At 46.8% G+C, this 16,265-nt stretch overlaps 1 protein-coding gene across 1 annotated transcript in view; it reads right to left on the bottom strand.

The window, feature by feature from the left end:
- The window catches only part of FHOD1 (formin homology 2 domain containing 1), a 34,506-nt gene extending 22,113 nt beyond the window's left edge, over positions 1-12,393 (bottom strand). The window contains exon 1 of the mRNA XM_044659427.1: positions 12,143-12,393. Within this exon, the coding sequence (XP_044515362.1) occupies positions 12,143-12,340 (198 nt within the window). The 5' untranslated portion in view covers positions 12,341-12,393. The remainder of the gene's footprint in view (positions 1-12,142) is intronic.
- Between the last annotated feature and the right edge of the window lie 3,872 nt (positions 12,394-16,265).

Below are 16,265 nucleotides of genomic sequence, written 5' to 3'. Positions count from 1 at the left end.
GACTCTTCCACCTTTAAGATTAAGAGCTAGGTGGCTCAAAGAATTGATAGTCCGGCCTAGAGACAGGTGGTTCTGGATTTAGATCAGAACTCACGATCCTTCCTAGCTGGGTGATCCTTAAACCCCATGGCCCAGTCCTCACCACTCTTCTGCCTTGAAAGCAATACATACTATTGACTCTAAGATGGATAGGAAGGGTTAAAAAAAAAATTCTTTGTTACTACTTGAGCCTCAGCCCCACCACTAACTGGAATTATCAATCATAGTTGACATTTTTTTAGTACCTAAAATTTACAAAGTGACTTCCTTAACAATCCTTGGAGGGGAACAACATAGTATCTTGGTGAGTGAACACTGGAATTGGAGTCAGAGGATCTCAGTTCCAATCCTGCCTGCCCCTTACTATCTTCTATTCCTTGGGCTTCAGTTTCATTTGTAAAATGAAGTGGTTAACTCTGAGGATCCCTCCACCTTTTATGAATTCATGATCATTTTCATTTTATAGATGAGACCACTGAGGCTCAGACTGGCTCAGATGTCAAAGCCAGGATTCAAATTCAGGTGTCTGGATTCCATGCCCAGCCCTCTTACTACTATATCATGAGTGGCTTCTCTAATATTACCTTGGGCAAGTCATACTCATCTGTAAACGGGGAGAGGATTTCTGAGGTTCTTTCCAGTTTTAACATTCTATAGTAGAGCATTTCCAATCCTGAAGAAGCTTAAATGTCTCCCTTCCTTCACCCTCTAGAAGAGGGCAATTCTCAGATGCTGATTATCATCTCATGCCTGAGATAAAGTTGCAGCCCAGATCTTAGCTACCTGCCCTCAACCTCAAGCCCTGAAGGAATTTATTTACAGTTGGTGTATCCCATCCCTCCTAATACTACTCAACACCAAACTTCCCTCTCTCCCCAGGGTAACATATAGTGTCCTGACATCCTAACTCTCAGACTTTTAAAGAACCGTACAGCAACACCAAAAATATCTCTCAGATTTAGTTTAGTTTCAGGGGTTTAGTATTAGAATTAGAATCAGAAATCAGGTTTAGTATCAGAATCCTGGGTTCAAATCCTGCCTCTTCTAACTTCATTTTTTTTTTTTTAAGGAAGGAAGGGAAAGAGAGGAAGGAAAGAGAGAAGGTAAGAAGTGAAGGAAGAGAAAGAGGGAAGCAAGGAAAGAAGAATAGAGGGAAGGAGGAAGGAAAGAAGAAAAAAAGAGGAAAGAAAGTGTCATACTCTGGGCCACAGTTTATTCAATTGTAAAATGAGAAGATCAGATGAGATCAATGCTAAGGTACTTTCTAGCTCTAAATCCTATATAATATATAACATATAATCAACATATAAATGCAAAGTCAAGTGGGAAATTGCCTAACTTCCCCATATTATCTGAAGAACACAAGTCCGAACCCCACTTTGGTCTGGAGTAAAGTAATTCAGCCAGTGTCCTCTTGGTCATTAAATGTTAGATGGGCTCTAACTTTACCACCCACTCCAGCCTTCATCTTTAGTACAGTGGGGAAGTCAGATTCTAGACAAGCCAACTCCTTAGGTAATCTTGGGGAGATCATGATATCTCTTCAGTCTCAAGTTCCTCATTTCTAAGCTCCCTTCCAGTTTGGTTTGAATTTCAGTCTGATGGGAAGGACATTAGATGCGGAAACAGAAGAAATGGGTTCAAACTGGATTTCTGGCTACTTAGCACCTTGTGTGACCAGGAGCAAGTTACATCTTCTCCAAGATAAAGGGTTTATATAGCCTATATGGCCTCTGAGCTCCAGATCTAAGATTTGCTATTGTGTTGAGAACAGTGGAGTTTTAATTATAGAACCTGGTTTGAATCCTTCTTTGTTACTTGCTATCACTGTGATTATAGCCAAGTCAGTTTCAACTGAGCCTCAATTATTTTATCTGGAAAATAAGAGTATTGTATCAGGTAGGTTCTAAGGGCATTTCCATGTCTAAATAATTTCTAATCTCTGATTTAGGAACCTTTCCTTCCCAATTCTTCCATATCCCACTCTGGCACATGATACATATACAAAAATTGACCAGGTACTAGGGCAGCATTCATTGGTGAACCTTTTAGAGATTATGTGCCCAAACTATATCCTCAGGCTACCTGTGGACCCCACCCCCACCCCCACCCCATTACTCAAGATAGGGGAGGAAGTGCTTGCATTGTGCTCCTGGGAAGAGGGGCAGGGCATGTGAAAAATGTCCTCCCTCTCTGTGGAAAGGGGGAAAGGAGCAGTCCTCTCCATGTGATAATGAGATTAAATCTACCCTGCCCATCTTTAGATTTAATCACCAAAGGTGAAAACATCCCCACTTAACTCACAAGTTGGATGGTCTGTGGCCCACATGTACTAGAGTGAGTGACAAATCAGAATTTACTGACTGCCTCCAGGGCAGTTTTGAGAAAAGTGTCTGTTGTGATTGGGCATGTAAACTAAGAGGAGGCCACAGAAAGTGCCGCAAAAGAGGCCCCTTTAAAAAGAGAACTCAGTGAGCTAGGCCCTCTCTTCTGGTTTGTGACCTGGACTTGAAGGAGTTCTGGACCTTGGTGTAAGTGGTAAGTGTAAAGACTGAATCTTCCTGAACTTCTCTTAAGGAACTTCTTTTTAATAGAGTCTCTGTGGCTGAGGCTTTTGCTTTGTTTGCCTTTGAGGCCCTTTGGGCCTCTGACTTTCTGGCCTTGGCATCAAGGCTGGATTTCCCTCTGCTGAGGGTTAATTAGAACTACCTGGATTGAACTAGGGGATCAGAGCAAATTATCTAGTGTGTTAGATTATTTATCCTATCTTATCCTCTCTCTCATTTCCTTATTTCTTCTTCTTCTCCTCATTTGTAAATAAACTTCCATAAAAGTCATTTTGACTTGAGGTTATTCTTTAATTGGGGAATTGATAATAATTCAATCCCCCAGCAACCAATCTTTTAATATTAACACAATAAGACCCCCTTTTTATTCCTTGCATCCAGCACATGGAAGCACTGGCGCCATGCATTCACCAACATGGTACTAGGGTATAATAACTCCACAACCAAATAAAGAAAAACAGAAGTAATAAATGAAACTTTTCCAGATCATAATGCAATAAGAATTATAATCAGTAAGGGTTCATGGAAAGGCAAATTAAAAATTAATTGGAAATTAAATAATCTAATTTTTCAAAAGGGGTGGCTCAAAGAGCAAATTATATAAACAATCACTGATTTCATTGAAGAGAATGACAATGAGGAGATAACATACCAAAATTTATGGGATACAGCCAAAGCAGTACTCAGGGGAAAAATTTATATCTCTGAGTTCTTATACAAAATCCCACTCTGACAATTTTTAATGCCTCCTACCTGATGACAGCAGCAGCTACTCACAAAGTTCTACCCATCTCACCCTCTCTGATCTGGCTTCCCACCCTCCCACAACTATATCTTTAGATGATACCTGCCAGATGTTCAGGCAAGACAGCAGTAACTTACTTTTATATAGATTAAAAAGGTTTACAAAGGTGTTATTAGCCAGGGCACTTAGGTAGCATAGTAGATAGAAAGCCAGGCCTGAAGTTGGGTGGACATGGGTTCAAATCTGGCCTCGGACTCTTCCTAGTTCTGTGATCCTGGACAAGTCACTTAACCTCAATTGCCTTGCCCTTGCTGCTCTTCAGTCTTATAATTGATACTAAGACAGAAGGAAAGGATTTTTAAAAAAAGGTGTTAATAGCTCTGTTTTACAGATGATGAAACTCAGATTTGGCAGGTTTAAGGTAATGATCAGGGTTGATTACAGAGCTAGCAAGTATCTGACCCAGTATTTGAACCTAGGTATTCCTGTCTCCAAGTAGAATGTTCTATTATGCCTTGTTGCCCCTTTGAAGTTAGAGACCACATTTCCAACCTGACCCATCCTGGTCTGGGTCAAGAAAGCTCTCCTGAGAGTGAAGAACTAAAGAGGAGTGACTAGTCTGATATTCCTCAAGATATCAACCCATTCACTTAACAAACTTTTATTGGCCTCAGACCCTTAAATATTGGGTCTTTGACTGGAAAAGACTAAAGAGGTTAAAACCTAGAGCCAGAAAGACCTGAATTCAAATCCTTAATTATATATTTATTAGTTATGTGACCCTAGGCAAGTCACTTAACCTCAACTTCCTCATCCGTAAAATGAGGATAATAATAGTATCCAAGGTTTGTTGTGAGGATCAGATGAGATATATGTAAAGTGCTTTGTAAACTTTTAAATGCTATACAAATGATAAATGCTAATGCTGCTTCCCCTCCTGTCTTTGACCAGGCTAGTTAAGTTTCTCCTGGAGCTCCCACACAAATTCCCCTTCATGGTCCTCCCTTAGATCATCACCCCTGTGGTCTAGTTGGCTCATGTGGGTGCTGTTAGGGCCAGGAAAACAGCTGGATGGTGTGGATTCCAGGACAGCAGGATGGTGCCTGTTCCCCACACCCTGGCCCCAACTAGCCTGAGACATTTCCGCTCTGGTCTCAGGGCCCCTTCCTGGGGTCACCTGCTCTCCATTCTGGGTCATCTGGCCATAAGCCAAAGCTCTGGGTCACATTCCTTGTACCCTGGGGCCATGCCAGACTCCCCCTTTCTCTCCCTGATGCTTCTGCTCCCTGTTGTTTTGTATGTTCAGTGACCTCTTAATGGTAGGTTCCCAACTAGCAGATTTCTAGGTCAGCTGAAGGGCTCAGTTGGAACTTAAGGGTGGGTGCAACAATACCCTGCCCCTTCACTATAACTGGCCCTTTTTTCCTTCTCTTAAGTCTTCCAACTCAAACTTCAACCCTTCCATTCCTGAAGCTCTCTCCCATATTACAGGTTAGTAATCATCTTCCCTTCTAGGACCTTACACTGTACTTTGTGAAGATTGGGGCTCTCTACTAGACTAGGCTCCATAATGACAGGGACTGTATCTTATTTCATCTTTGAAACTCTTCTAGCATTTAATATAGGGTTCTGCACACAGTAGGTGTTGAATATGCTCATAGACTTAGACCTGGAAGGGAACTCAGAGTTGCTGAAGTCCAATCTCCAATTTTTCCACACAAGAAACAAAAGCCCGAGGTTTGTCCAAGGCAGGGTTTTAACTCTGATCTTGACTCCAAGTTCTAAGCTCTCTCTCCTATATCACTGAGGTGTAACTGAATTTGTCCCCTCACTTGGCTTTCTTCTCTCCATCTTTCCCATCTGCCATCACTAAGGCCTCCTACCCACTTTCTTTCAAGGATTTCCTTCCTTTTTGGTCTCTGATCCCCAAAGGAAATGATCCACAGCTGGCTGATCACTGCCATACAACAAGAGTCTTAGAGCTGATATTCTCTACCAGGGCTCAAACCCTAAGGATAATAGGACTTCAATTCTTCATTAATAATGACAGCTGGGGTAGATAAGTGGCTTGGTGGATAGAGAGCCAGGCCTAGAGACTGGAGGTCCTGGGTTCAAATCTGACCTCAGACGCTTCCTAGCTGTGTGACCCTGGGCAAGTTGATTCATTCCCATTGCCCACCCACTCTTTTTGCCCACCCACTCTTTTCCCTTGAAATTAACACATAGTATTGATTCTAAGACAGAAGATAAGAGTTATTAAAGTCCATAGAAATGGGAGTTATTCTTATCTTCTTTATAGGACTACTGTGAAAGCTTAATGAAATTTTGTCTATATAATGATTGGTAAACACTAAAGGACTGGAGAAATCAATTGATTGCCATAGGAAGTAACAACAGAGTTGTGGTTAGCAAGGGGGAAAGACATGTCTCTGAGACTTAGGATTCCCTGCAGAAGGACAAAGGGTTGGGGTTGTCCCATCCCCACAGCAGTACCTCCAAGTTGGCCCTCCTCCCCCTTCTACCTCCCCAGGTCCTACAGATAAGCAGGCCCTCTGGGCTCTGTAAATAACCCCAAACTGGTCCTCCCGGTTTCAGGGACACACAGTGAGAGGGATGGGGGGCACAGAGGAAGCCAAAGGGACATGAATAGACACACATAATGACACGGATATGGCACTGCTGTCCCTTGATGGGGGGAGGGTCAAGGAAGCAGCAGAGACTAGCCCCTACCTCCCAGGGTTGTTGGGAAGATCAAAAGAGGTATTTGGAAGGTGCTTTGTACTTCCCTGGTCTCCCAGTGAGGGCCCTATTGAGACTCAGGAGAAGGGAACAGACTCATAAATAGCACAGCACCAGGTCAGCCTGGGCTTCCCCAAGACACTTACACCAGGCACTTAGACCTAAGAAAGACTGTGGGAAGAGGAATGGAGAGGCCAGCTGGGGCCAGGGTTACAGATAGAATGGGCTACTCAACCCTCCCCCAAATCCTTCTGTGGGAAAAAGCAGCTTGGGGCAGAGAAGAGGGAGGGAGTGAGTCACAGCTCGATAACACACCCTCACTCCCTGCTTTGGAGGCAGCTCCTGCTCTGATTCACTAACTTCACTGAGATGTGGCTCATGGAAATGAGTTCTCATCTCTTTATAGTCATTCTATGCTCACACATACCCCACTAGGCCCTAGCTTCTACTGTGGTTCAGTGATGGATATACCCCAAGGGGTATATCCCCACCCCCACCCCCAGCCTAGATCACAGAAAATGTCAGAACTGGAAGGGACTTTAGAGATCACCTAACTCAGTGTCACATTTACAGATGGGGAAACCGAGGCCCAGAGATTAAAAGAAGTCATAAAGTCCCCTCATTTTAAATCAAATACTTTCTCCACCACACCCTCCAGTTTCCTACTACAGCTTCCATTTCCCCCTAAGACTCATGCATAAATCTCCCCAACAATCCTCATTACAGGTAAGAGGTAGCAAAATTGAGGCATAGCTCTGTTTCTCGAACCCCAAATCCAGGGCTCATTTCCCACAGCATTGGGCTGCCTGTCTCACACTAAGATCCTTCTCTCAATGACTCTTCTCCTGCTATGAGTAGGGAAACTGAGGCCAGAGCAAGCAGACTACAGAGTTACAAAACTGTTCTATGAGAGAACCTGTCCCACCCTGATCCTTCTGTAAGGCCTGCTCTGGTCCCAGTTAACACTGCTCACAATTTCCACTTATGACTGTATTAAAAGGACATAAAACTTCATGGCTGGTCTTGCTGGTGGGAGGGTCCTTGGGCTGCAAGCCTTCTGGCCTCCTCATCTGTGCCAACACAGTGTCCCCACCCTGGCTAGGAACCACCCAAGGATAAGTCGGTGCCACCTTCCAATATAGGAGACATTTGGGTCCAAGGTACCTCCTACCACTGTAGAAAGGGCAAAGAGCAGTGAGCAAGGAGGAGTAGCTTGAACAATAGCTCCCTTCCTGGGTACCTAGGCCATATTCCTATGCCCACATGGTATTCTGCAGGCACTGATCTAATCCCCCTGGTTCTGAGGAATTGGTGGGCTCTGGACCATACGGGATCCCATTAGCCAGTGGATGCTGAGGAACAGGGCAAGAAGGAAGAGGGGTGGGGGGATCCCTGCACATGGGAGAAAACGGTTGGCCAGGTTCTGAGCTGGAAAGGATCTAGTCCAATCTCCTCATCTTTCAGATAAAGACGTAAGGAAGAGAACAGACTTGCCCAGAGTTATGTGGTTAGCAAGCAGCAGAGACAGGACTGGAACATGGGTCTTCTGACTTCAAATCTAGCAGTATGTTTGTTTTTCAGGCTTCTCTAGGAAGCTCACTGTAGATGCCCCCAGGTGGCATGCCTCCCCTTTACCAGCCAAGCTCTAGCCTAGGGTACCAGGCTTGGTCTGGGGAGCAGGCACCCGAGGAGGAGGAGGAGGAGGAGGAGGAGGAGGAGGAGATGAGTCAGAGGCTGTGGCCCAGCAGCTTCCTCCCAGACAGTGGGAGGAAGTCAGTGAGGCCTCAGCAGGCACTGGAGGAAGCTCCATGCCCCCAAGGAAGGGGAGTGTCCACCCTCCCCCCCCCCTACCCCCAACAAGAACCTTCCCCAGAGGAGGCTCTAGGAAGTAAGTTGCTGGCCATCAGCTGCGAGTTGGGTAGAAGCTGGCCCAAGAAAGGAGGAGTGGGTTTCAGGGCCAGGTTTCTGTTAGGGTAGTCAAATTAAAGGTCACATGGTCTAAGTAGGTCCCAGGGTACCAACTCTGTCCCAGGCTGAGCTGGGTCCCAATTCCATCTGTCCAGCCTGGCTGGTTTCAAACACAGCTCTAGGTTAGGGCTCCAGGATTTAGGTCATTGCACAGCTGGATTATCCTGAATCATGTCCTGTGCCTCTACTTCTCTGGTCACCCCTAGAAGAATCTCTCTGAGAGACAGCTCAGCTGTGGAAGGAACTGAATCTAGGGGTCTTTAGAGCACCTCTCCCCTGCCTCCCCCTCATCATCCCTTCTGCAACCCAAGCCCTACCATGGGGGCCTGTTTCCAGTCTTACGTTTCCTCTGGACTTCTATTCTGGGGCTGTGGTCATGGTTTATATTTGGGATGGGAATGTCTTGGTGTATCTGACCATTCCTGGCAGAGTTGCCAGCCACAGGGAGCCAGTCTCCTGTGCCTATCACTATGGTTACCCAGACATACTTAGCACTGGGCTTCCCAGGAGCATCGATGAGGGGGTGCTAGCTAACTGGGTGGGGCTGTGGGGAGACAGGCCCTCAGGGTCTAGTGCCTCAATCATAAAGCGCTCTGGCTCAAAGTATGGGGAGAGGGAGTTTGGGGATGTTTCTTGGCTTTAACAAACCTGACCTCTCTAGGCCTCAGTGTTCTCAAATGTAAAATGACTGTGTGTGGGCTACATAGACCTAGAAGGTCTCCAAAGGCCTTTTCACCTCCAAATCCTCAGAAACCTCAGTTCTTTAGGTGGCCCTGAGGCCATGAATGCCCCAGCTGCCAAGACAGGCATGTGTCAAGACTACCCACACACTTTCTTTGTCTAGATTGCAAAACTAAATCCATTGCCTCCAGGAGGCTCTATCTTCCTAGAGAGCTCCCCTGGAATCCCACCCATGCTATAGCAGGGGGTGGAGGGATAGAAAATGTTCAGAACTGGAACTTGAACCAAAGAGAGCCCTTAGAAATTGCCTAGCCTAACCTCTTTCTTTTACCTAGAGAGAACTGTCTTATTCTAGGTCAGACAGAGAACATCAAGCTAAAATTTTAACCTAGGCTCTCTGCCTCAGACTCCTTGCTTTGTCTGCTTTATCTGCTCAAGGGAGGGTAGGGGGATGTCATGCTCAGGAATTTGTTCCCTTATCCCTCCTCCAAGGCAGGAGCTGTATAGTGGAGGCAGAGAGGGAACTGTGTTATTGTACATTGGGTGACAGTAGAAAGGGATGGGCAGGCCAACTAAGTAAAGCTTCAGGCAAGAAAGCTTCATCAGGAAGGGAGCTAGCTATCTGTCCCCTGGGCAGGTATGGTTTATTCTTCTACCCCAACTCAAAGCTGGTTCTGATCCCAGGGCCTCCTTAGTATACCTAAGGTCTTGACTTGCAGGGAAAGGAGCAACCTTTCCCTTCAAGTCTGATATTACCACTCCTGGTTCAATATAAACTTCTTGAAGGCAGAGGCTGTTTTGTTTTGTTTTTGTATCTCCAGTGCCTAGTACACAGTAACTTAATAAATGCTTGTTGGATGTGATGAGACAGACCCATTTGGGAGGGACAGAAGGCTGATTTTGCCTAGGGATCTAGCTGGTTTAAGATTTCATGGTCTAGTTAGGTGAAGATCATTCCCTCCCAGCTGCTCCAGTCTAACCTCCAGGAATAAAGATTCTGGGAAGCTAGAGAGGGAGAAGCTGATGCATATCTTCCTAATACTCAAACAGACCCCACATAGTACTTGGTTTTGCCCCAAAATTACTTATCAGGAGATAGAGAGTATCTTACCCCTTTACTAAACTGTTCTCCATAAAGGAAGAGTCCAGGTCTTATCTATGCTTTGCATCTCTTCCAGCTAGGACAATATGGCTTTGCAATCCCAATTATGGAGTGCCGGAGGCAATCTAGGGAAAAGCTAAATAAATGTCGAACTTGGGAGAAAACTGCATGAGAAAGCATAGTGGGTAACATAGCTTGCTCCTTCCAGAGGGTTTATAAGAAAAGCTGGAAGAATCTTACTAATTTACAGATGGGAAAACTGAGACCCTTAGAAGAGCCTAAGTAACTCACCTGAGGCTACACAGTTAGCAAGTTAGCAGCTGGGAAACTCAGATATTTTGATACCAAATAGAGTGGTGTTTCTAGCATAGGCCAGGGTCTCATACCACAAAAACATAAGCACAGGTTAGGGAGTTGTTGTGTTTGCCAATTTTCTCTGCTAGGAGTTGGGGTATCTCCTGGGAAAAGACCTCCAGCCATGAAGGAGGTACAGTCAGAGGTTTCCTGCAGTGATCCTGCTTTGTTCTATCTTTTTTCACTCACAACCTCAGTTTCCCAGCTTGAACTTGGCAAGTCTGAGGCTCCCCTTAGCCCATCACTGGGCCAGCTTCCTTCCAAAGGGCCTTCACCCTCCCTTTCCCCCTCTTTCCTCCTCACTGGGGGGCAGGCAGGCTCTGGGCCCAGTCGGAATGCAGGCCAGCGCCTGGAAGCACATTCCAGGGGAGACCCCGGGTCGGGGGCAAGTTTGTGCAATGTTGCTGTGCAGGAGGCCTTGGCTGACCCAGCCTCCCCCACCCCCAGCCAAGGGGCGGAGGGGGAAATGCAGCCTCCTCCTCCTTTACTTCCCGGGGTTGGGGGGGGGGGGAGCTTTCGGGCCTGGAGCCCAGCGGGGGAGGAGGGGCTTGGGGGCCCAGCCAAGCCACTGTCCAGGTCCTGATAAAAGCTGCTTGGGCTTGGTCTCCTGGCCCCAGCACCAGGCATTCCTGAGCCGTAAACAGAGAACCACAAGCCCGGCTGGGGGCAGTTCACGCAGGGCTCCAGGGGAAGGGTAGGGGAAGCGGGGACGGGACATCTGGAAAAGTCCCTTTCCCGCGCCTGCCTTGGCTCCCGCCTGGTGGCTCAACAAACCCCATCACTCCAGGCATTTAAAATTAGCCCGATCACGCCCCTCCCCTCCCCCCACTCCCCCCCAGGGCAGGCGGGGAGGGAACTCGGAGCTCCCAGCCAAGGGGGGGGAGGTAGGGAGGAGGTGACTCATCAGGTCTTTTCCACCCTCCACTCAGTTCTCTAGTTCCATGCTCCCCAGCATCTCGATCCTGTCATCCTTCCTGGGGGAAGTCCCCCCCTCCTCTGTCCTGCTCGGCCTGGGACTCCAGGGCAGGCCCGCCCACTCAGGAAAGCCCGGGGCCTGTTCTTCCCTTCTCGTCACAGCTCTGCCTGGGTCTCCATCCTAGTTAAAAGTCTTCCAGAGAGGGGAGCAAGCCGTGGCCAAAGTGCCGGGGGCTGCCCGTAGTAGCAGCCAAAGCACAGACTTGCAGTCAGAATAATAGTAATGATAATAATCGCTTCCCTTTGCACGATGCTTTAAGACTTGCCAAACGCTTCACATAGACTCATCAGCCTTACAAGCCTAGGATGAGGGAGGCGCTACATGGCTTGAGCATTTACGAAATCCTTGCCATGTGCCAGGCACTGTGCTAGCAAAGTAAGACCCAGCAATGCAAATGTGAACAAGACAGTAGGAGGAAGCTAAGAGTTGAAGTGATTCTTTCACGGTCCTCCAGCCAAATGTCAGAGGCGAGACTTGAACCTACGTCTTCCTAACTCCAAGGCCAGCACTGAAGCCATTTCATCATGATTTTAGTTTGGCTACTTACTACCTGGGTGACCTTGGGCACTGTCACCCTTTGCGATGGTTTTTTCAACTTTAAAACGAGTTGGTTGGACTCGATGCTGAGGTCTCAACTAACTCTAAATCGCTCCCCGCTGCAGTCTTTTCAGCTTCCCGGGGTCTTCTCGGCCCACTCAGGCCCCTCCCCCACTCCAGTATCCCTCTAGTAGCACTTTTGTAGCTGGAGATGCAATCCCGCCGGAATTGGGTCTTTGAACCCAGTCCTTCCCCTCTCATTGGCCCCGCCCCCAGACCTTACCAGGAGCACAGGTGCACTCGGTCTCCGGACTCTTGGAGGGTTCCCGGGTCCTCAGCCCCAGCAGTCTCAGTCCCCCTGACCCCCTGTCCCCGCTCCAACGGCGCTCCTGGGAGGCGGCCCCAGCCCCGAGATCCCCCGAGTTCGGGCTCACCTTGAGCGGCGCCGCCAGCAGCCGGTGCAGCGCGGGGATCTGGGCGCCCAGTGGCAGCGCCCCGTCCAGGGTGCAGGTAGGGGCCCGGCGGGGTTCCGGGAAGTTGGCGCAGGCGAAGGGGTCCGTGTCCTCCAAGTACTGCACCCTCACCGTTACTACCGCCGCCTCGCCGTCTTCCCGCCCGTCCCCGCCCGCCATGGCCCCAGCCGCCAGCTCGCTCGGCTCGGGTCGGCGTCTCTCTCCCGGGCCAGAGGCGGTGGATCCAGTCTGCAGCTGGGGCTGGACAGGACAGAACAGAACACAGCTTAGGAGGAGGGGCGGGGCGAGGAAGGGGGCGTGCCCTATACGGGGCGGAGCAAGGAGGCGAAGTCCCGGAACGCGATGGCCACGATTAGAATCGAGGGGCGGGGTTATAAATCAGCCAATCAGAGCCCCAAGGACTCACTATACTAACGATCCGTTAGCTAGCGGAGTTAGGTGGGCGGGGTCCGGGAGAAATAAGGTCCAGCGAGCTCTGGGATTGGCCGTTTCTCCGCAATCGCGGAGATGGGGCGGGTTTTGGAGCGGGGGAAGCATTTTCTTTCTGTCTGGGGATGGGTGGGGGACGGTTCTGTTCAGTTTGGGAGGTGGGTACTGGAAAAATTTTCTTCCTTGGGTGGGGTGGGGCAGGTTGAGAGAGAGAGAGACAGAGAGACAGAGAGAACTGGGGAGTCGTATACAAAAAAGAGATTTCTCCCTGCCCTCAAGGAGTTTATATGCCATTGGGGAAGACTACTCACAGATATTAAGTAAGGGATGGACATACATACAGACATCCAATATATATATATATATGTGTGTATATACGTATATATATAAGTGTGTATGTTTAAATGTAGAGTGCTGGGGAGGCACTAACAAATGATAATTTTGAAAGAGGTAAATTGTGAAAGGGGCTAGAGATTCCAAGACACAGAGATGAAAAAGGAAAGATGGGATGTTTTTATTGGAATGCAGCAAGGAAGCCAATTTGGCTGAATTATAGAGTGCTTGAGAGGAAGAAAGGTAAAATGAATCTGGAAAGACAGATTGAAGCTAGATCTTGGGGTAGGATATTAATGGAACTTTAAAATGTCAAATAAATACACAAATCTGTATTTTAACCTAAAGGAAATGGTGAAGTGACCTGGTCAGAAATGCTCTTATTAATTTGGAAGCTGATGAAATAATGAATCATAGAGGGAAAGAACTGGATTTAGGGACATCAGGAGGCTATTGAGATGGCCAAGTGAATAGAAAGGAGATGGATGAAGAGATGTTGGAGAAACATAAATTTATAGGCTTTGGAAACTGATTCAATGTTGGTGGTCAGTAAAAGTGAAGAAAGTTTGATGATGATATCAAGGTTGTGGTCTTTGGTGTCTGGGAAAATGTTGCTTCCTTTGACTGTAATGAGGAAATTCAGGGAGGATTGGGTTTGAGGAGAAAGATGATCAATTTTTATTTAGACCTATTGAGTTTAAGATTTCTGTGGGACGTCTGTAGGGTGGCAGCTGGTGACAGAGATTTGGAACTGAAAAGAAAAACTCGGTTTGTATATCTACATCTGAGGGTCAGATGGCAAATGAACCCAAAGAAACTGGGAAAGGTTACCAAATAAGAGAATACAGAAGAAAATAAGAGAAGGCCCAGGATAAAGGCTTAAATACCTACAGTAAATAGTTCTGACTTGGATGATGAATGTGCAAAGGAGAAGGTGAAGGAGATAGTTAAGGGGAGAACTAGGAGAGTAATGTTACAAAGACTTGAAGAGAATTAAATAGGTAGGAGGAGAGAATAGTCAAGGATATCAAATCCTGAAGAGAAGCTAAAAAGGATAAGGATTGAGAAGTCAGCTGAATTTGGGTCTAAGAAATCATTGGTAACTTTGGAAAGAAAATTTTCAGTTGAATGATGAAATCAAGCCAGATGGCAGAGGATTTAGAAGAGAGTGAATTGAGAAGAAGCAAAAGTATCTGGTTAGACAGATTTTTTTTTTAGGAATTTAGTTGAAAAATAGAAAAAAGCTATAGCTAGCTAGACAATAGCTATACAGTAATAGGGATCTAGGAAGGAATGTATGAGTGTAAGAGAGATATCAACCAATGAAGTACCATTCCTTAGAATGTGCTCAGATCCTCAGAGCCAACTCAGTTGAACAGGGGAATTTGTTCATCATGAAGGCAATGCTGAAAATGAATTTTATGGGAACTCCTAGAAGAGAATTAAAGATTCCTAGGGCCAGGAGTTCTGGGATTCCTTGGCTCCAAATACTCTTTACATATACCAATAATAATAGCTACTATTTATATAGCATCCACTATGTGCCAGGCAGTATGCTAAGTGTAGCAGGGAAGAAACTATTACATAAGGAGAGATTGAAGAATAGAGTGAGGGGATGATAGTGTGAGCAATTTGCTGGAGAAGATATGAGGGATGGCCTCAGACACTTCTTAGCTGTGTGACCCTGGGCAAGTCACTTAACTCTGATTGCTTAATCCTTGATGCTTTTCAGTTTTAGAATTGATACTATGAGACAAGGTGGGGGTTTATTTACAAAAAAAAAAAAAAGATAAAATGGAATGGGATCATGGGTACATATAGAGAAGAGTTGGCCTTGGAAAAAAGGCTCACCTCTTAATCAGTGCCTGAAATACTGGAGTTTTTTGTCAAGGGTTTGTTCTGTGATGATTGAAGAGAGAAGGGAGAGCTCTAAGCAAATGACCTGGTTTTTCTCTGTACAATATGAGATCTCTGCTGAAAAGGTGGGGGGAAGGGGATGCTATAGGTTTGAGGAGAGTCTGAGAGGTGGGGTAGGGAGGGGGAAAGCTTCAACTATTTAGTCAAGTCCCCTTCACAGTTTTTTGAATGGGATTAGGGCAAACATTTCCAGGCTGTTTTGACTGGAATGTGTAAATGAGGCAATTTGCTAAGAAGAGCACTTTGTAAGAACTCATTAAACATTTTGTGGAAGAAACCTAGCTCTGCCACTCAGGCCAGCTAGATCAAAGCACTCCTCTTTGATTCAGTGTCTTCTATCAAAATGAAAGCCCAAGTGAGTTGACCTGGAAAGGCTTTCCAGCTCTAAATTCTAGGACCATCCATCTAAGGTTAGAAGGGATCCTCAAAGTACTCTGGACTAATTCTTTCATTTTACATATGTGGAAAATGACTTTGGAAGCTTCCTGGCTTGCATAGGGTCTCAGAGGAAAGATGGGAGAAGGGAGAAGGAACATCCAAGTCTTCTTTTTATTGCTGATTAGGGTCTTAAATCGCCTAGCACAGGATCTTGCTTAAAGTGGGTGCTCAGTGGTAGTAGACTTGAACTGAATTGTCCAAATAGAGGCCCTACTCCGAATTAGATTTGGTGTTGCACTGCTCCCTACTGTCCTCCTCGGGAATCACCTCTTTGGGCTGCCTACACATCGAAGTAGTACATCAAGTACCTATTTTAAGGGTCTAAATCTTCTATCTAAATACTATCTATTTTTTTAGACTATGGTCTAAATACGATCCCTATAGATCATGGTCCAAAGGGCTCTCGACATCTTCAAGTCACAAACTGCCAGACCTTAGAGCCGTCCATGGTGACCTTTCTGTCCAGAGTGATAGTGATCTGGGAAAAGAAATCAAAGCTGGGGCTGGCCTAGGACCCTCTTAATGTGCTCCTATGGCAGACTAATAATGGCCTCCTCTCCCCTAGTTTGATGCTAGCCTTAGAGAGCGTCAGAATCTCTCCTGGGCCGTGCTAATTTCATGTGGTCCTCCTGCCTCTCCTCAGCTTCTGTACCTTTATCCGCCTCTTTCAAAACTACCCATTCTACCCGCGGAACATCTTTTGAGCCTGCCCTGAGGACCTTCGGGAAGCACAGGAGATGCGACGGCCTTATTGTCTAGGGGAGCCAGCTGCTTTTACGAAGATAGGCAGATAGGCGGGTTGGAGGATCTGGCAGTTTGTCTTGGGCGGGGTGGGGGGTGGTGGTGGGGCGCTACCATCTAGCTGAGAAGAAGTATTCGAATCTGAGGATGTAGGTCTGGGTGTGAAGGAGTCAGTACTAGGCTTGGGATGGGAGGAAAGGGATGGGATGTTGGGGCGGGGCGGGGG

The sequence above is a fragment of the Gracilinanus agilis genome, chromosome 2, assembly GCF_016433145.1.
Source record: "Gracilinanus agilis isolate LMUSP501 chromosome 2, AgileGrace, whole genome shotgun sequence".
NCBI lineage: Eukaryota > Metazoa > Chordata > Mammalia > Didelphimorphia > Didelphidae > Gracilinanus > Gracilinanus agilis.
The sequence above is the reverse complement of the archived record's forward strand: the minus strand, read 5'-3'. Positions and strand labels throughout refer to the sequence as shown.